Source organism: Lissotriton vulgaris, unplaced genomic scaffold (assembly GCF_964263255.1).
Source record: "Lissotriton vulgaris unplaced genomic scaffold, aLisVul1.2 SCAFFOLD_2196, whole genome shotgun sequence".
NCBI lineage: Eukaryota > Metazoa > Chordata > Amphibia > Caudata > Salamandridae > Lissotriton > Lissotriton vulgaris.
This window is the reverse complement of record NW_028240745.1, coordinates 96,236-112,091: the sequence shown is the minus strand read 5'-3', so window position 1 is coordinate 112,091 and position 15,856 is coordinate 96,236. Positions and strand designations below refer to the sequence as shown.

General features: G+C 51.3%; 1 protein-coding gene across 2 annotated transcripts in view; it reads right to left on the bottom strand.

Moving 5' to 3' along the window:
* THOP1 (thimet oligopeptidase 1) overlaps positions 1–15,856 on the bottom strand; it is a 165,427-nt gene that overhangs the window by 75,158 nt on the left and 74,413 nt on the right. For both annotated transcript variants that reach the window (XM_086947950.1, XM_086947949.1), the window contains exon 4: positions 7,254–7,361. In XM_086947950.1, coding sequence (XP_086804076.1) covers positions 7,254–7,361 — 108 coding nt within the window. The remainder of the gene's footprint in view (positions 1–7,253; positions 7,362–15,856) is intronic.

Below are 15,856 nucleotides of genomic sequence, written 5' to 3'. Positions count from 1 at the left end.
GAACTCCCAGGAGTCCCCACAGGGTACTCCATGTCAACAGGCTCAAAGCATATGTCGACAGGAAGGACATGAGCTTGCTCATGGCCATAGATGAGGGACAGGAGGAGGAGAGTGACCCTCTCCCAGACCTGCTCACTCAGAATCCTGATGATGGGTCAGTAGATGGTGTTGTCTTTTGTGGCAGCCTCTCTGAACATCAGCAGAAAGACTGTAAACAGGTTCTTCAGTCTTTCAGACGTATGTTCTCTCTGACACCCAGTCAGACCAATTGGTGCACCCATGAGGTTGACACTGGTGACAGCCTACCTGTCAAGAGTAAAATCTACAGGCAGCCTGATCATGTTAGAGACTGCATAAAAACTGAAGTGCAGAAAATGTTGGAGTTGGGAGTCATTGAACCCTCAGATAGCCCCTGGGCTAGTCCAGTAGTTCTAGTGCCAAAGCCTCACACCCAAGATGGTAAGAGAGAGATGAGGTTTTGCGTAGACTACAGGGGTCTCAATGCAGTCACTAAGACTGATGCCCACCCAATACCAAGGGCAGATGAACTTATAGATAGATTGGCTTCTGCCAACTACTTAAGTACATTTGACTTAACAGCTGGGTATTGGCAAATCAGGTTAGCTGAGGATGCCAAGCCCAAGACAGCATTTTCAACCCCTGGTGGGCATTATCAGTTTGTGGTAATGCCCTTTGGTCTGAAAAATGCACCTGCCACCTTCCAAAGGTTGGTGAATCAAGTCCTTACTGGGCTGGATGACTTCTGTGCAGCATATCTAGATGATATTGCTGTCTTTAGCTCCACCTGGGAGGATCACCTGGTCCACCTGAGGAAAGTGTTAGAGGCTCTGCAAGCAGCAGGCCTCACTATCAAGGCCACCAAGTGCCAGATAGGGCAGACACAGGTTGTATACCTGGGCCACCTTGTAGGTGGAGGCCAGGTTCAGCCACTGGAGAGCAAAATACAGTCAATCAGGGACTGGGCTCCTCCAACCACCCAGACTCAGGTTCGAGCTTTCTTGGGCCTGACTGGATACTACAGAAAGTTTGTCAGGAACTATGGTTCCATTGTGACACCATTAAATGAACTGACAAGTAAGAAAATGCCAAAAAAGGTTCAGTGGACAGCAGGCTGTCAAAAAGCATTCGATGACCTAAAGCAGGCCATGTGCACAGCACCTATCCTTAAGAGTCCAGACTACTCCAAACCATTCATTGTCCAAACAGATGCTTCTGAGTTGGGTGTGGGAGCTGTTCTATCTCAACTGAATTTTGATGGTCAGGATCAGCCCATTGCTTTTATCAGCAGAAGGCTGACCCCCAGAGAGAAGAATTGGTCAGCTATTGAGAGGGAGGCCTTTGCTGTGGTTTGGGCCCTGAAGAAGCTGAGGCCATACTTGTTTGGCACTCACTTCAAGATTCAGACCGACCATAAGCCCCTCTTGTGGCTAAATCAGATGAAGGGTGAAAACCCCAAACTGCTTAGGTGGTCCATTTCCCTACAGGGGATGGACTTTACAGTGGAACATAGACCTGGTACTGATCATGGCAATGCCGATGGGCTCTCCAGATATTTCCACTTAGAACAAGAAGACTCACCTGGTCAAGGTTAGCTTATTGTCCCAAAGTTTGGGGGGGGGTCATGTAGGAGAGTAGGGTCTGCAATCCTATGATCACCCAGATTTTTTGCTTTTGTTTCACTGGTTTACGACTTTCTCTGGCTGTGGGCCTGCCAATCAGACCCACAGCCTGGCTGTTCTCTTTCTAAATTACCTCATGTACCCTAGGTGCATCTACCAATTGGTACTGGGCCACCTTATCAGACCCTGTAACTCAGGGCATAGGTGTACCCAGGGCTGCCAGGGGCTGCAGCATGTATTATGCCACCCCTGGCTGGCCTCCTAAATTTGACACAACTGGCTGCATGACAGCTGGGGCAAAGTCGTGTAATCACCCTTTGCTGTAGGTGTAGTATACCTATACCTAACCCTAAAATGGACACACAGATTCCTATCAGTCACTCCTATGGCAGGCCTTGACAATCCTGAAGGCAGAGTGCTTGGAATCGTGTGAGATGGTGCTCTGGCATGAGCTGAGCCTGTCTGCCGCTTGCGGAACCAAGACCTAATAGCTGTTCCATGATATCGCATACCATATACTCTTAAGTGCATTATAATCCTCGCGGTTAAATGCTAACTTTGGTATTGCTTTATCAAAACATGTCGAGTAAGGTGTCATACGAATTGGAATACTAACCCCTCGCCAATTCTGGCGACGGGGTTAGCATTCCACCCTTCTAGAGGGACACGACATGTATGTAACTGTGAACCCCGGTTAAAGTTAACTGAAGCCTCAGCTCCACAAAATGGATGCTGCCACCACAGACACGAGTCTGACCTCCTGCTGCTGGGAGTCCTCCCAGCGAGGGAGGCCTGGACAAAGGGTTTCCTGTCCGGGGCGGTGCTAGCACCGTCCCAGACATGGTTTTGTGTATCCTGGGTAGGCAGGGCTTTTCAGGAAGGTGACTGCTGAGTGGCACCCCGGTGCTCACTACGCATAGGCCAGTCAGAACCAGTTCCAGGGGCACACCAGCCCCTGGCCTGGGGAAGTCCGGCAGGGGAGAGGGGTGTAACCACCCCCCTCCTGGTCCCACCCATAGGCAGGACCTAGTCACCGGGTCAGCCCCCTTTTTTAGTATAAAGATAGGAGCGGGCCCCCTGTTCAAATTAGATCATCTTTGGAATCAAGATACCACTTTCTTCGAAAGGACTTCACGATTTCTTCTTCAAGATTCTCCCTTGTGGCTAAGGAGTAGTCACCCTGCATCCGCAGGCACCATCCTAAAGAACACTGCGGTCTGCTGCAAGTCCTTCATCACGAATCCGACGACCCAGCTCGACGAGACCCGGCTTCCCTGGCACCTCTGACCTCTACTCACCTCTACAGCCAAGCTGAGAACCGTGAGTGCGACGAGACCTCGAGGGACCGACGATCGCCAAGACTGCACGACATCTTTACTGCAAGCCCACCGTGTCCTCCACTGGTGAGTGCTTTGGGGTCCGAGAAGCCCCGACCCTGCGCAGCTCCAGCACCCAAGGTCAGCCTCCCTGCATCTCCACGATCGGCGTGGGGCCCTTCTGCTGTTTGCTGTGCACCGCGTTGTTTGGCTACTAGCCGGCTGGCTTGTGGCCTTCCGAACGACGCCCGACAACAACTCTTCTGCTGGTCTGGTTGCTCCAGGCTGGCTCTTGCTTCCTTTTTCAAGAGAGGCACCCCGGACCCTCCTGGTCCACTCCAGACGCCATTTTAGGTCCACCGCGTGGGCTTGAATTTGCCAAGGCTTTGTTGCCCAATCCTGGGTCCAGCGACGCCGACAGCTTCTATCTTCGTGGGACAGCTCGATCCTCCATCCTGGTCGCCGACAACGCCTCCTGGTCCGTGAGATCTTCGAGCTCCAGCGTCACCCACTCACCTTGTCGAGGTGGCTACCATCCGGTGCCCTCCTGGTGCCCACTGACTACTGGCTAGTAGTCTCGAACTTGGTCCCCTCTGCTTTCAGGTGTCATCCATCTTCGAGATCCAGGCTTGGATCCAACTGAACTTTCTTCACTGGTCACCGGCCAGCATCTTTTCTTCCGGCTCCTGGTCCGTCTACGAGGATTCCCGACGTCTTTTCAGACCTATGCAGCTGCAGCCCCTGGGCTAGGTAACTTCGGCATTTCGGTGCCCCAGCATAGCCTCACTATCCAAGGGTCAGAATCTATCTTCGTTTTCTCCCTACCAGGTCGGGTTCGCCCGAGAACTCTAACTTTCTATTTCCTAGCTACCATAGACTTTTGTCCGCATCTCGCGTGAGAGTGCACACACTGCACCCGAGTCCCCTAGGCCTCCTAGTCGTAATCTAACGATTCCCTAGTCAAGTCCTAGCGATTCCAAAAGCTATTAGTACTGTACTTACCTGCTAGGAATTTCACATTCCACTTTTAGAGTATATGGTTTTCCGTGCCCCTCGGGCATTTGTATATACTGTGCTAACTTAAGTATTTTTGTAAGAGTTTTGGTTTGTGCTTAGTACCCTGTCCTCATAAAGAGTACAGGGCTGTTGTGATCTTTAATAAATAACTGTTTATTTTCATAACACTTGTGTGGTGTCCTTTCACTGGGTATTCAAGGGGTATATGTGTGGTAAACAGCTGGCTTAACACGCCCTCTCGAGTCTTTAGCCTTAGACTGCTCGTATCCATGCTACTAGGATAGCTGGTCTATAAGGTTGACTTACAACCAATCATCAATAAGGGTTGCTGGACTGATACATAGTGGGCACTAGAATAGTGACCACTGCATATCAGGCCACCTTCTCACAGTTATGTTTACATATTGCGATGATTTGCACAAGATGTGCATCGATAATATTATACTGTTTTGACCGTGTTAAAGCATTTATGCAGAAACAATCTTGCTATAACCTATGAATTTATTCAGCTGAGAATTTGTATCTGTGTGTTATTAACATAGGATGTGGTTATTACTTACCTCTGTACTCCGGTGTGCCATATAAATGTAGTAGTATTTCTTCTATGTCGAATTTAATCACATGGTGTGCACTAGCATTTTAAAAATCCAGGCATTGTGGGTAAGCATTTGACTGTGATCAAGGGCATCCGCCCGAAACGCGTCAGTTCGCTTTGCTGCTAAGTTTGCCTCAATAAAATCTTTCTTGCCTTATATTGGATTTGTCTTGGTCGTCTGTTCCATTCTTGGGAACTAGAGTTGCAGTCTGATATATATATATATATATATATATATATATATATATATATATATATATATATATATATATATACATATACATATACATATACATATACATATACACACACACACACACACCCACACCCCCACCCACCCACCCACCCACCCATCCATCCATCCATCCATCCATCCATCCATCCATCCATCCATCCTACTGGCGGTCGCCAGTAGGTAGTTATAGTTAGGACCTAGTTTCCATAGGAAGTCTCGAGAAAATTCGTCAAGCGGGGGCCGAGAAAAAAGGGGGGTCCCAAAACGTGTTTTCCCCATGTTAATTTCCATAGGACGATTAGACACGGCTACAGCCCGAATTGCTGATCGGAATTACACCAAATTTGGGAAAATGGTAGGGTCTGGTACGCAGATCACGCTTTTGTTTAAATGGTGTAAATCCCTCCAGTAGTTGCTGAGAAAATTAAAGATGAAATCAATTATATATCTATAAGCCCGCACCGTGCGCGCACCTTGCCATGCACAAGCTTCATGCTGATTGGCTGCCACTGTCTGTCAACACTCCAAAACAGAAATTGATGGCAGCCATCTTGTGCCTCAGTAGACTGAGGCACAAGAAAGCAGAAAAACAAACGTGTAGAACACAAAAAGGGGGCAGGGTAGAAGCAACCTGACCCCCTAGGCCTGCTCATGGGGTCCCACAAGGACCCCCAAGGCCAAAAATGTTTTTATAAAACATGGTATGTTTATTTAAAAATTACCCCCCAGGGGGACCAAATTGTGGGGGCATAGTGATAAAGAAGTGTGGGGGGTGCACAATGCCCCCCCCCCCCCACACTGCCCCGGGGACCGCCGCCCTCCGGGGCAAAGCAACGCAGCCCCTTGGCGCATACTGGAGGCTCCTGGTGGGCTAGTTGCCTCCCAGGGACCCCCAGTATGCTAGGGGAATTAGTTCCCCCTCTGCAAACACGCCTAACTGGAATTGGTATCTCCATTTTTTTGAAAATGTTACTTTCTATTTTTGATCGTGTGTATCAAAGGAGAGGAGGTCTGCCACAAGGATGATGTCATCAGGGATGTCATTTGAGATGTCATCAGTGATGTCATGAGTGATGTCACTGACCATGTCATGAGTGATGTAATATGTGACGTCATCAGCAGTGCATTGCGGGCGCGCGAGTTATAGTTAGCTGAACTAACTATAACAGGGGAATTTCAAAGGTTTTGTATGAGTAAAATGACCAGCTAACTATAACTGGTGTGAAACCTATGTTTTTTTCCGTGAATTTCAAAGGTTTTTTAAATGGTAATTCCTAACTATAACGTGGCTGTAACCTATGGTTTTTTCAGTGAATTTCAAAGGTTTTTTAAATGGTAATTCCTAACTATAACGTGACTGAAACCTATGGTTTTTTCAGTGAATATATATATATATATATATATATATATATATATATATATATATATATATATGTATATATATATATATATATATACACACATCAACAGCAGTCTCCCACCACAACGCCACCACAATAGTAGAGACCACGCAAATCCAGCGGATTTCTTCAGCAAAGAGATATTTATTAGAGTAGAGTCACTAAATCCGACGCGTTTCGGGCATCCGCCCTTGCTCACAGATCCTATATACATATATATATGTATATTCCCAGCATGTGACCTCTTCCAAAAGTCATGTATCGAGGCGCACACTGACAAAGTCCGTTTTAAAGGTTGATTGGGTTACACAAATCAATGGACAGCCGCGTTTCGGCTACGCCTTCCTCAATGTCACAAAATTCACGCAATCAGTGATTTAACTTTATACAAAAAAATGTAAGTCAAAACATAAAGCATGAGAGAGGACTTACGGTTCATAGCCAACAACATAAATGTGGGACTAAAAGAGTGTTACTAACTCAATTCATTTTGGCAGCCGTATTGGAATCTCTGAATCCTTTTTACATTGTCATATATGGCGCTGGGTGCAATAAAGATAATTTTGTACAAGCCTTCATAGGCTATACATATATACAAAATAAGAAGGAAAAAAAATTGTTGGGAGAGGGCTGTCTTGCCTGCAACAGCAGGTAGGTGAAAACCATTTAAAGAAATAGAGCTCAGAGGCTGTTTTAAAGCCTACCGAGTAACAACACAAGTAAGAGGGCCAGTCCTTATGGGAGGTTACAAGATGAGACAAGGCAGTACTTACGAGGGACTACGAAGCCTATAGCCCAATGAAAAGCCACAGTTTACAAAGGACAATGACATAAGCCAATGAAAAATGAGGGCGGAGCTTCAAGTCCCTATCTGAATACAGCATGCCTCACAGAGCTGCGCAAGCGCTGACCAGGCTCGACCTAAAAAAGGGCGTGTGACTGAACAGGTAGCTTCGCTGGAATAGACAAAGGAGGCAGCTGGTCTGTGAATCGGCCTCAGACTGGCGTGGAGGGCACCAGCTGAAGTGCTTACATTTCATTTGGTCTTACCTGCTGTGTCTCAGGCGGGAGGTTTAGACCATTCCTTCTACCCAGTTTGATCAGCCGCTCCAAGTAGCGCTTCATCTCTGGCTGCAGGGACTCAGCAGACACCTTTTCCTGTAAGTGACCACAACCAAGGAACTTGCATGAGTGCATAGTTAAGGTTTTCAAAATTATTTTTTCTAAAATATTTGAGCAATGTAATCATTCCTCACTATATCCAACTCGTAACATCCTGTCCCCTCCAGGGCTCAACCTAAACCTTAACCCTTGTAGCCAGGGCATAATCTAAGTGGCAGCGGAACAACCGCCTCAACATCATTCAGACAGCTGCCTTAGCTCACTAGACATGGAGCGGCAAGATCTACCTGCAGAGGGACACCCAGGACATCTCATGGGCATCGAAAAGGGAAGAGCGGAGACCGAAAAGGGGCAGCAGGAAGTAGTTTTTGACCAGATTCCATTCTAGTTGTGTACTTTATCTCACCCACAGCTGTCATGTAAGCTTTCGCACTTCCATGTTTAACTCCATATATTAATGCAACCTTAAACAGATGGGTGACACTTCCAAATCCACCTCTAGTCTTCATTCTTATTTAGCTATAATTCTTCCAGTTTCTGAACCACTACTCCCTGGGTGCTAAGAGGCTCCAAGAAATAACCTTGATTTTTATGGTTTCATCTGTTTGTTGAACTTTGCATTTGTAACACTTTTTAGGTCTCGGCCTGCAAAAGAATGCGCACATGCGCAGTCGAGCTGGCGAGATTTAATGACGGAGTATTTCTCTCTAGCGTGGTTAAGCCCGCCCCTCTTTTCCATTGGCTGGCGCCACCGTTCATGCTAAACGGTTGCCAGGTCCTAGTGACGTTCTTCTTTCTCTTTTAGCCCTGTCCTTTTCAGACGGGGTTCCTTGACTTCCTTCTGCTGTAAAAGATTTGTTAGCTTTATGGGGCCTGCCCCATAAAGATTAGAAACCTTTTACAGCACAAGGAAGTCGGGGGAAGAGAAAAGTCGACGTCACTGCTCCTCCTCCTCTCCCTCATGTCCCCTCCCGTTTGCCGTTTTCCTTTCCTTCCCTGCTCCTGTTACCTCGCCCACCGTGCACGGGACTATGACAGTTTCTGCTGTGCCTCCACCTATCGTCCGTCAACTGCGTGGCTCCCTACCCTAATAGTGGGTAACTTTTGCTGGTCTTGCAGCCAAAGAAATGCTGGTTAAGGAGGTTCGGCCCCATTTTGACGTCACGCAGCGCTGGCCGAATCCTTAGTAAGGAGGCACCGCGAGCCGGCCGCCACATTAGAGCTTGAGCTGAGAGCGCGGTGCGTGGACATTGTTTCCTCTCCGCTCTTTTAGGCACTTGAACGACCCAAATGGCCGGCAGCACAAGCACCAGGAGAGCAGCATCGGCTCTATTCCGAGCCTTAGTAGAGGCGGACAGCACGGGGCATCAGAGGGCGCTTGCCACGGGCATGTAGTAAGGTAAGAGTCCAGTGGGCACAGACGTAGAGAATTGGATGGGAGAGGGGCGCCTTAAAACCTTTGAGTAATAATACATTTTGAATTGACTGTAGCGTTTCCTTTGCTTACCTTCCTCCTTATGGATGGTCTAATCCCTGGCTTATTTTTGTAGTATCCTGGGTGATGTATTAGTAATTTTATTTCAGCTACAACTAGTTACTTGAACATGTAGCTTTAAGGCCTTGCATGTAATGGTGATTACTTTGGGGTGATTACAGGCGAGTTTGAGGCGACCGTCTTGTGGGAGGGCCTCTGTCATGTTGGGGTGTCTCTCTCATATTTTGTGAGTCGTGGTTTGTTAGTGGGCTGAAGTTATTAATACAAGTGCTGTTACACATTTGTGAGGTGGGAGTAACAGTAGGCTTGTGGGGCAAAATGACCAGATGTTAGGGTGTGACGAGTGAGTCTGAATGATGGGGGATGACACTTCAGTTATGTTGTGGAGTAGCATTCAATGAGGGGTGAGTCTTTCCGTGGGGTGAATCTGATGGCCGTCTGATTTTGCGTGGAGGTTGAATGAATACCTTGCAATGGCATTGTCAAGGTAAGTGGGTCACTGGTTGGTGGGTGCTGGCTTCAGCCTCTGGCATCTTTTGAAAGAGACCCAGTGGAGTGGAGGAGTCTGTCTCTCAGTGGGGATTAATGCCCCTCTTTGAGTGGGCTTTGGTGCTCGTCAGGTGAATAACACGCTCTTTCTCTGTGAAGTTGGCGGCGTTGTGTGTGATGTGACCCTACTGGGACAGATTGGTGTCTGATAGTCTGTTTCCCTGCTGGTCTTGGTAGGCAGAACGCGCTTGATCTACGCCTTTACGATTGCTCCGGGCTTAATGTTTTGTGTACTGGGGCCTTGGATCATTCATAGGTTGACTGTGTTTCTTGTACAGACACAGGCCTGGCTACAACCATTAAACTAAACTGAGGCCCCTTTACGATGCCTGAATGCTTTCTGGCCCCTTCCTGCTTCTTTAGGAAATTCCACAGATTCTCTGGAATTTCCTAGATACAGGCAGGCCTGAGAGGGGGCGGCGGCAGCTTCCCTCTCATGGACCACCCACAAGCTGCAGGAGGCGCCTCTGTCTGGTGGTGCCTTACTTTCGGACAACCCCTTTCACATGCTGTCTCAGCGTGCTGCATTTTTTTAAACACTCCACCCTAAATGAAACTGGACGTACCCCGTTAATGGCCACCAGGGCTTGACTTACCCATAGCGCGCTGCAGAGCACTACAGTTCCTGAATGGTCGCTCTCATCTCTCCCCTGGTTACACAGTGCACGCTGCGCCCCCTTGAATAGAACAGAAATCCATATTTTTGCCTGCCCTCGATGTGGTCAATATCTTGGTTTCCTGCTGCGCCCAGTGCTCTGTCCCGGACATTTAAGCTTGACTTGAGGTGGGACTAACACGTGTGGGGGGGATTTACAACTTTGACAGGTTGATGTGGCCTAAGTCACACACTCGTTGCCGTGTTAACCATTCAATGTCCCTTCCCACTACACACGCAAGGTTGTGTTCACTACAGAACACATGCACTAAAACAATAAAATGTTTGCACCGCTTCCGTAGGTCCGCCCGGGTCAGACAGGTAACTGTTAGAAGTGCGCAGGGCTCCACCAGATAACTGAGCAGGTTGAGGAGGCCGGAATCTCCCTCCACTTTGGTGGCTATTGTGTCCCTGGGATCATCAGTTTTATTCTCGGTCACGGGGCTTGGAGCCGTTATGTGAAGCCCCAGGGCAGGCCTCTCGTGCACTCCTGTGTACCCGTGCTGCCCCGGCAAGAACAGAACATTTCTCTTATCTTTTGTTTTTCCAGGAAAGAAGTTAGTCATCTGAGCTACTTGGACGCAGCAGCATGAATCATGAGGGTGTGGGGAGGGAGGGATGGTTTCCCTACCACCTGGAATCTGGCACTTGCTCGGGTGATCGTCCCTTTGTAGTCTTTCTACTTAAATTGTTGCTCTGTGGCAATAGCCAGGTGTGCAGAACCGCGCCATACAAGGAACTTGTACGTGTAAATCCCCCAGGGGCGGCGGGGCACTGTCTGTAGTGTGCACTGGGTAGGAAGCGGTTACAGTGCCGCGAGTAGAACCTATGCAATCGTTTTGAAGGCACTTGTTTTGCTTCATGCCAGGTTACGGCCTGTAACTGCATATCTATATAAATACCAATATTAATGCAAACATACATATACATACATATGCATGGTATGTACATAAACGTTTAAAAAAACAATAATGAAAGCAAAGCTAAAAGCGACCTAATTACAAACAGAATTGCTTAAGCTTAACTAAAGCCGAGACAGTTGTATTGCAAATGCTTGTTGTTTTTTATAGGCTGTCCAAACTCCTCGCAGTCAAGGCTTGCAGAGTTATGTGATGTGGAACATGTGGGTCTTTCTGCCTCGTGAGCACTGCGGATAAGCACAGTGTGCTTCCAGCCTCCAACGTTCTTCAGTGCTTGCCCCGTCTCAAGAGGTTGGCGTTCCCCTCTGGGTACCTCTCTTTTCCATCTGTCACTTCTGGGGAGCATTTTGCTTCAGCTGAAACCTGGAATCATTCGCCGCCTTAAGATATCAGTGGATTAGATAATCCTCACCCCGCTCGCCCACCGGTCCAGGTGGTCTCAAGCCAGTCCACAGCTTGCCTGGCATGTTAATGCCCACTGGGCTGAGAATCTGGAAGAGAATTTAACGCTGCTTTGATTACAGCATTATTTTAAATCACAGCAATATTGTTGCACTGTACATCTGGTTTATCCTAACAGGACTAGTGTAGGGAAACCGCCCGCCAAGGCGGAAGGACTGGTTTATGAAGGCAGACTTGAAGAGAGCAGTGCTGGTTTATGGAGACAGATCTTTAAGGCAACATAGGGGCAGGAGGCTGGTTTGTGGAGACAGACCTCCAAGGAGGTGGGATATACTGCTTTATGGAGACAGACGTCCATGGGACAGGAGACAGCTTTATGGAGACAGACGTCTGAGGGGACAGAGAACTGGTTTATGGAGACAGACCTCCAAGGAGGCGGGATATACTGCTTTATTGAGACAGACGTCCATGGGACAGGAGGCAGCTTTATGGAGACAGACGTCCGAGGGGACAGAGAACTGGTTTATGGAGACAGATCTCCAGGGAGGTGGGATATACTGCTTTTGGAGACAGACCTGAATCGGGTAGGTACCTATTTATGGAGACAGAGCTTCATCGTCCTAAAACATGATGTGCCTCGACAAAAGAAGATTTGAGCGTAGCAACTGACTTGAACTCCATTCTTTAGATTCCTCACCCCTCTAAACTTTGCATTCTTGGGTCCACTGAAACACTAAGCTCTCACTAAACTCTCTTAGCAAGCTGGAAATAATCCTATATCGTAAAGCTTCCAAGTACATCATTTAGGAACTGTAGCGATTAACCAATGACAGCATACACCAAAGGTGCTTATTACTCTTTAGGAGATGCTGAATCAAAGCTTGAGAGATTTGTAACTGCGTTGGGAGTTACATTTTGTGTGTTTGAAAAAGCTGGGTGCAGCCTCAGTGGTTATATACACCAGTAGGAGCATTTTATGGATACTCAGAGGACACAATTGTCTATCTTGATTAATGTAAGAACCCAGTTCAGGCATTTGTCTAACAATCTCTAATCCTTGACTCCTGCTAGCACTATACTCACATCCGGTAGGGCTGACGCCGCATGTCAACCCTCCGCCTGCCTACTGCAGAGTCTCTGCCCCATGGCAGCCCTCCGCTCACCTCCTGTACACAGACTGCCGCCTGTCAACCCTCCGCCTGTCTACTGCAGAGTCTCTGCCCCATGGCAGCCCTCCGCTCACCTCCTGTACACGGACTGCCGCCTGTCAACCCTCCGCCTGTCTACTGCAGAGTATCTGGCCCATGGCAGCCCTCCGCTCACCTCCTGTACACGGACTGCCGCCTGTCAACCCTCCGCCTGTCTACTGCAGAGTCTCTGCCCCATGGCAGTCTCCGCTCACCTCCTGTACACAGACTGCCGCCTGTCAACCCTCCGCCTGTCTACTGCAGAGTCTCTGCCCCATGGCAGTCTCCGCTCACCTCCTGTACACAGACTGCCGCCTGTCAACCCTCCGCCTGTCTACTGCAGAGTCTCTGCCCCATGGCAGCCCTCCGCTCACCTCCTGTACAAGGACTGCCGCCTGTCAACCCTCCGCCTGTCCACTGCAGAGACTCTGCCCCATGGCAGCCCTCCGCTCACCTCCTGTACATGGACTGCCGCCTGCCAACCCTCCGCCTGTCTACTGCACAGTATCTGGCCCATGGCAGCCCTCCGCTCACCTCCTGTACACGGACTGCCGCCTGTCAACCCTCAGCCTGTCTACTGCAGAGTCTCTGCCCCATGGCAGCCCTCCGCTCACCTCCTGTACACGGACTGCCGCCTGTCAACCCTCCGCCTGTCTACTGCAGAGTCTCTGCCCCATGGCAGCCCTCCGCTCACCTACTGTACACGGACTGCCGCCTGTCAACCCTCCGCCTGTCCACTGCAGAGTCTCTGCCCCATGGCAGCCCTCCGCTCACCTCGTGTACACGGACTGCCGCCTGTCAACCCTCCCCCTGTCTACTGCAGAGTATCTGCCCCATGGCAGCCCTCCGCTCACCTCCTGTACACGGACTGCCGCCTGTCAACCCTCCGCCTGTCCACTGCAGAGTCTCTGCCCCATGGCAGCCCTCCGCTCACCTCCTGTACGCGTACTGCCGCCTGTCAGCCTTCCGCCTGTCTACTGCAGAGTCTCTGCCCCATGGCAGCCCTCCGCTCACCTCCTGTACACGGACTGCCGCCTGTCAACCCTCCGCCTGCCTACTGCAGAGTCTCTGCCCCATGGCAGCCCTCCGCTCACCTACTGTACACGGACTGCCGCCTGTCAACTCTCCGCCTGTCTACTGCAGAGTCTCTGGCCCATGGCAGCCCTCCGCTCACCTACTGTACACAGACTGCCGCCTGTCAACCCTCCGCCTGTCTACTGCAGAGTCTCTGGCCCATGGCAGCCCTCCGCTCACCTACTGTACACAGACTGCCGCCTGTCAACCCTCCGCCTGTCTACTGCAGAGTCTCTGCCCCATGGCAGCCCTCCGCTCACCTCCTGTACACGGACTGCCGCCTGTCAACCCTCCGCCTGTCCACTGCAGAGTCTCTGCCCCATGGCAGCCCTCCGTTCACCACCTGTACACGTACTGCTGCCTGTCAACCCTCCGCCTGTCTACTGCAGAGTCTCTGCCCCATGGCAGCCCTCCGCTCACCTCCTGTACACAGACTGCCGCCTGTCAACCCTCCGCCTGTCTACTGCAGAGTCTCTGCCCCATGGCAGCCCTCCACTCACCTACTGTATACGGACTGCCGCCTGTCAACCCTCCGCCTGTCTACTGCAGAGTCTCTGCCCCATGGCAGCCCTCCGCTCACCTCCTGTACACGGACTGCCGCCTGTCAACCCTCGGCCTGTCTACTGCAGAGTCTCTGCCCCATGGCAGACCTCCGCTCACCTCCTGTACACGGACTGCCGCCTGTCAACCCTCCGCCTGTCCACTGCAGAGTCTCTGCCCCATGGCAGCCCTCCGCTCACCTCGTGTACACGGACTGCCGCCTGTCAACCCTCCCCCTGTCTACTGCAGAGTATCTGCCCCATGGCAGCCCTCCGCTCACCTCCTGTACACGGACTGCCGCCTGCCAACCCTCCGCCTGTCTACTGCAGAGTCTCTGCCCCATGGCAGCCCTCCGCTCACCTCCTGTACAAGGACTGCCGCCTGCCAACCCTCCGCCTGTCTACTGCAGAGTCTCTGCCCCATGGCAGCCCTCCGCTCACCTCCTGTACACGGACTGCCGCCTGTCAACCCTCCGCCTGTCCACTGCAGAGTATCTGGCCCATGGCAGCCCTCCGCTCACCTCCTGTACACGGACTGCCGCCTGTCAACCCTCCGCCTGTCTACTGCAGAGTCTCTGCCCCATGGCAGCCCTCCGCTCACCTCCTGTACACGGACTGCCGCCTGTCAACCCTCCGCCTGTCCACTGCAGAGTCTCTGCCCCATGGCAGCCCTCCGTTCACCACCTGTACACGTACTGCTGCCTGTCAACCCTCCGCCTGTCTACTGCAGAGTCTCTGCCCCATGGCAGCCCTCCGCTCACCTCCTGTACACGGGCTGCCGCCTGTCAACCCTCCGCCTGTCCACGGCAGAGTCTCTGCCCCATGGCAGCCCTCCGCTCACCTCCTGTACACGGACTGCCGCCTGTCAACCCTCCGCCTGTCTACTGCAGAGTCTCTGCCACATGGCAGCCCTCCGCTCACCTCCTGTACACGGACTGCCGCCTGTCAACCCCCCGCCTGCCTACTGCAGAGTCTCTGCCCCATGGCAGCCCTCCGCTCACCTCCTGTACACGGACTGCCGCCTGTCAACTCTCCGCCTGTCTACTGCAGAGTCTCTGCTCCATGGCAGCCCTCTGCTCACCTCCTGTATACGGACTGCCGCCTCTCAACCCTCCGCCTGTCTACTGCAGAGTCTCTGCCCCATGGCAGACCTCCGCTCACCTCCTGTACACGGACTGCCGCCTGTCAACCCTCCGCCTGTCTACGGCAGAGTCTCTGCCCCATGGCAGCCCTCCGCTCACCTCCTGTACACGGACTGCCGCCTGTCAACCCTCTGCCTGTCTACTGCAGAGTCTCTGCCCCATGGCAGCCCTCCGCTCACCTCCTGTACATGGACTGCCGCCTGCCAACCCTCCGCCTGTCTACTGCAGAGTCTCTGCCCCATGGCAGCCCTCCGCTCACCTCCTGTACACGGACTGCCGCCTGTCAACCCTCCGCCTGTCCACTGCAGAGTCTCTGCCCCATGGCAGCCCTCCGCTCACCTCCTGTACGCGTACTGCCGCCTGTCAGCCTTCCGCCTGTCTACTGCAGAGTCTCTGCCCCATGGCAGCCCTCCGCTCACCTCCTGTACACAGACTGCCGCCTGTCAACCCTCCGCCTGTCCACTGCAGAGTCTCTGCCCCATGGCAGCCCTCCGCTCACCTCCTGTACACGGACTACCGCCTGTCAACCCTCCGCCTGTCTACTGCAGAGTCTCTGCCCCATGGCAGC